This window comes from Loa loa (genome assembly GCF_000183805.2).
Source record: "Loa loa unplaced genomic scaffold supercont3.87, whole genome shotgun sequence".
NCBI lineage: Eukaryota > Metazoa > Nematoda > Chromadorea > Rhabditida > Onchocercidae > Loa > Loa loa.
In genome coordinates this window covers 36,848-41,678 of record NW_018108267.1, presented here as the reverse complement: position 1 = coordinate 41,678, position 4,831 = coordinate 36,848, and the positions used below count along the sequence as shown (strand labels likewise).

Sequence of the window (4,831 nt, the reverse complement as noted above, 5' to 3'; positions counted from 1 at the left end):
ACTTTCCTTTTGCTCATCTTTCATCATTCTTAAAATGCTTAATCACATCTATAGGGGTGCAATGCTATCTACTACCACATTAATGTGCAAACTATTGCCATCTTTTCGTCATTCAATCAAATGCACGTCACCACTTTCATCCATTACAATTGATGCCACCCAAAGTGATGGTACTACTACTACTACCACTACTACTACTACTACTACTACTACTACTACTACTACTACTATTAGTAGTAGTCATTGTACTACTACTAGTAGTAGTAGTACAATGATCCATTAATTCATATAATGAGACTAACAATACTAATGATATACATTGAGCGTAAATAATTCAGGCATTCTTTCTCAGACTTCTTATTCATTTCTTTATCTTAACTATAATCATTTGCTCTTATCAGTTGGAATCACCCACTCGTTTGATATATCATAAGAGTAGTTAAAATAACATTAGATAACTTGACAATTTTCTTTATCTCGAGACCAGCTTCAGTTATTTTATTACCTAATTGATAAAGCTAATAACTTTTTCATTACCTTCAATCTTTAGTTTATCACATCTTTTTCATCCAGATGGTTAACGATACTATCCTCTTCCTATCATATTCCTAATTCATCGAAAATTTAAATGTGACGAAATGTCAGGGGGAAAAAAAAGGGTCCACTTTTATCTTTACAGTTTGTTCTATTTCTAAATAACTTATTTATTTAGCAGCAAAAATTAAAACAGAATCAAATAAGCTATCACAGGTAGAATGATATTATCCATGACAGGTAGTCCAGCCTCAAAAAGAGCACATATAAGTGAGCAAAGCAGAATCCAAAGCAACCGATACAATCCAATATCACATTTTAAATAATACATACATACTAGAATGGAAAAGATAAATTGGCTAACAGCAAATGCAACACTTCCTTCCACTGTTTTCCGTGATTTTGGCCAATGTAAACGTCCATATCGTGAACCAACAACTGCTGACAAACTATCACCAACACCAACTGTAGCAACACCAGCGAAATGATACAAATGCCGATATTCTGTAAGTGCAGCAATTCTTTATTTACTTATTGATTAACTGTTTGCTTTTTTATCCTCGATAAAGCAAAGAAAAATCTTTTCATGTCTACTCTACACTGAAATCTTAGCATTAAAAGAAACTACCACTTACTCGTAACAATTTTAAGGGTTTGGAATTATCCTATGCAATTCTCTGGTCTGTTATGTAAAGTAAAAAAATAAAAAAAAATTTGAATTTCAAAAAATCAAGAAAAAAAGTCCCAATTCCAGTAAATTAAATTAGATTTTCATTTCAAAAAAGAAAAAAACTATTAAATAACGTCATAAAAAATCAAAATTATATGAATATTGAGTGTAGCATGTGTTTTGATTTCCTGAAAAAGTCTTATAATTCCGGAAAAAAAGAAAACGACAAATGAAGGGATTAAAATAAAAAACTATACCGTTATTAGCGATCGGTGAAAGGAAGAGAGGCAAAAATATCCCAGCCAGTAAATAAATAGGAGTTAAGATAAGTTCCGGTGAGTCCTGTTTATCAATGAAAATCAACAACCAGCCATTCAGATACGTTGACCATGGTGATACATGTTTGGAACGAAAAACCTGAAATGGAAATGTAAAGAAATCCTAACCAATATGAAAGCAGTTCCATAGCACCAAATATGTAAATTCTGTGAATGAGAAATTCAACGGAGAGCTAGGCAATTATGATATTTCACTAAAGCAAATTATATGAATGAATTGTAGTATCTTTCCAGTGAACAATAATTCATGGGATCTAATAGGGACTATATGGCTAATTAATTACAAACCAGCAAAAAGCAATGATTCTTAAATTTGCCCACAAAAAGTTTTTCTCGAGAATCAAAATCGGAATTCTTGTCAGAAAGTTGGAATAATAAGCTCACCTCAATGATTACAAAAATACAAAGCATTAACCAAGCGGAGAGCCAAATTAATTCAAAATCATACTGAATACCGGCTATACAAATTAACGATACTGTGAGATGGAAAAATTTCCGATGCATAGTTGAGCAATGCGATGAATGATTCACGATAATGCAGAATATCAATGTTGCAAAGATACATATGCCATAAAATAACAGCAAGTAGTACCTTAAAAACTTGAAATCTGCAATTTTCTAAGACATCAATTATTTACATCTGTGATATCTTCAATTCTGAATAAAATAAATGTAAGGTATAATAGCTCTCTTATCACTGATATTTCGAATTAAAAAATATAAGTAAACAAATGATTGCTAAATTAACTATTGAAGACATCACAAATATGTAAATTGACAAACCTTTGGTCCGTTCCATCAAAAATTCGTTTGTAAAATAATACAGGTAGATTGGAAAGATTTACACCTAACCGAAGTGAATAAAGGTAAAGAGAACATGAAACCATGATAACAAATAAAAAATTAATACACATTGAACTTCGTCTTATCCTTGCAGCCAAAAATACAAATAAAACTGTCGCAGTAGCAGCTGTTTCCACGAGCATTCGATCGGCATTCTTCTGTTTCCACATAACCAATATTTCTCAACAATTTCAGCCTTCCAGTTCAAAATCAAAATAAGCCCAGCTTCTGAGAAGGAGAAATGGAAAGGCAAAATACCATTCAAATTCTCGGTAAGAAATGAGAAATACTCTGGAATTTTGGATTAAACTAATCACAGTAGAATGGGATAAGTTGTTGCCACTCACTCACCTTTGCAGGATTCAATGCAAAACAACCAAAAAATAGTATCAGAATCCTGTATCAGAGATAAAATATCGCAAAAATCGTTAATTCTCGACCATGTAGAGAAAATACTATGATTTATATCTCGGAAATCGATCCCAGGACGATGCATACCAAACGGTCTAACCGGTCAAAAGGATAATTGAACCCTCGAAAAATAGATAATTTTGATCCACAATCGATGGGTAGCGGTTTGTACGACAAAAATTCCATTATTTTGCCTTTAAAAGAGATTACATGCTTGCGCTTTAGCAATTTAAATTCTGAATTTCAATTTCTTCCGAAATTTGGATAATACCGCTCGTTTAACTACCTTTACTCGTCGATCTACATTAATTCAATATCGGAAATCCATAACACTTATGATATTTTCCATTTGTTTATAAACCTTGCAGTGTCTTCAAAATATTTAAAATCACAAATTATGTTTATGCGAAAGATAAATACACATATGAGTATTCAGAAATGTCACTTTAAAACAAAACTGACCAAATTAAAATTTACTTCTTTCGCTTAATCACATGTCGATCTATTTTTACTATACTGAGCTGAATCATTTCGGAATTTCAGGTAGATCAAATAATGGTGTTTACATAGGGATACAGATTGTAAACAGATATGCAGAATGATAGCTCCCATAAAATAACATATAGCTCTCGTGAAACAAACGGGAATTTTTCGGCAGCAATTTAAAAAAGTATACAATAAGCATAAAGTTTTACGAGTTTCGATGAAAGAGAAGTTAAATCTAGCAACACGCATCAACAGTAAAACACAGACAGGAGAAGGCAATGGATATAAATAAATTAAGGTGGCATATAAGAGTTCAGTGATAAAGTGAAACCGGAATAAGTGAGTAACGCACTGATAAACAGCATCATGAGAGTAATATCACGATTAAATCCCACAAAAACACTGTTCTAAGTAAAACCGAATTAAATAATACATCCAAGTAAACACCACTGATCAGCAATGGTTTATTTAATAAGTTGTTTCAGCAGTAATGAACAATAAATAAAACAGGAGTGAATCATGAGCTTTTATTACAAGACTTACATGCAGATTATGTAGGGATAGAAGTTGTGCAATTTCCCGGGAAAACAACTAAACAATGAAGAGAAATTTTAAAAAAGGATGAGATGTCAGTTAAGAAAACAGTCCATCCAAGAAAATGAAATTCGAAGAACTGCTGGACTGATGATGATTTCAGAATGCAGAATCTGAAATCGCCGTCAGTCTTATTTCGTATACTAACCATTGGAAGTAAGAGGATTTGAGGTCTTGAAAGATAATTGATATGCTCTGAAGCGGTCTCAGAAAGGCCTACAGCGAATAGTTCAACAGAAGTCCCATGAATTATATGTAAAAGGATAACAAAGCTACCAAGCTAACAAATAAGCAATTTTAAGGCACATTTAGGCTGCTAAATTATCAATATTGTACATCAGCTGGAAAAAAGTTAACTCATTATATAAAATTTCGGAAGTTTCAAAAATTAGTTCTTCCCTTACTTCACCCACTTTACTACCCACATATTGAGATAATGTATCGTCAATAATTGTGCTCAGCTGACTGCGGAAGAGATCCGTTGGAGTGACATCTCCAGGAAAGCAGACCACAGACGCCTGTTGCAGCAATTCATCGCGCAGCTGACGCATAAATCCATCGTCAGCAACCAACTCGCTATGCTGTCGAATCAATGGCAAGATCCCGTCGATAATCGTACAAATATCATTTTCCAGTCCTGCAACAATCGAAATATATTATTAATTACGTTCCATTCCACTCAACTTTCCAGTTGAGGAAGCAAATTCCAAAAATTCTACGACAATATAGTGTGCATTACGGACTCCTTAACCATTATAATTAGCTAGCTTGCTATATGAAATGCCAAAGCCATCGAAAAACAATACTTTCTTTTTTTTGTAAAAATTAATAAGCGCCAAAAAAATGAAAATAGAACCCAATGAATCAGTCATAACTGATTTTAGAATTCTCGAACAGCAAAGTGGATTGAGGATGAATAGAATTAGTGACACCATCATGTGTTTTTCGATCATAT

General features: G+C 32.9%; 3 protein-coding genes across 3 annotated transcripts in view; 1 reads left to right on the top strand and 2 right to left on the bottom strand.

Moving 5' to 3' along the window:
- Positions 1–61: 61 nt before the first annotated feature.
- On the top strand, positions 62–283 carry LOAG_12688 (hypothetical protein; the record flags this gene model as incomplete). Its single annotated transcript, XM_003148200.1, has 1 exon — positions 62–283. One exon carries the CDS (start codon positions 62–64, stop codon positions 281–283), a length of 222 nt encoding a protein of 73 aa, XP_003148248.1.
- A 432-nt stretch (positions 284–715) lies between these two features.
- LOAG_12687 (hypothetical protein) lies at positions 716–2,568 on the bottom strand. The gene is made up of 4 exons (XM_003148199.2): positions 2,326–2,568; positions 1,927–2,134; positions 1,462–1,621; positions 716–1,038 (listed from the first exon to the last, which is right to left on the bottom strand). The coding sequence occupies exons 1-4, from the start codon at positions 2,553–2,555 to the stop codon at positions 722–724; spliced, it is 915 nt and encodes a 304-aa protein (XP_003148247.1). The 5' UTR covers positions 2,556–2,568; the 3' UTR covers positions 716–721.
- A 1,372-nt stretch (positions 2,569–3,940) lies between these two features.
- Positions 3,941–4,831, bottom strand: part of LOAG_17521 (hypothetical protein) — a 19,973-nt gene continuing 19,082 nt past the window's right edge. The window contains exon 16 of the mRNA XM_020450182.1: positions 3,941–4,513. Within this exon, the coding sequence (XP_020306166.1) occupies positions 4,185–4,513 (329 nt within the window). The 3' untranslated portion in view covers positions 3,941–4,184. The remainder of the gene's footprint in view (positions 4,514–4,831) is intronic.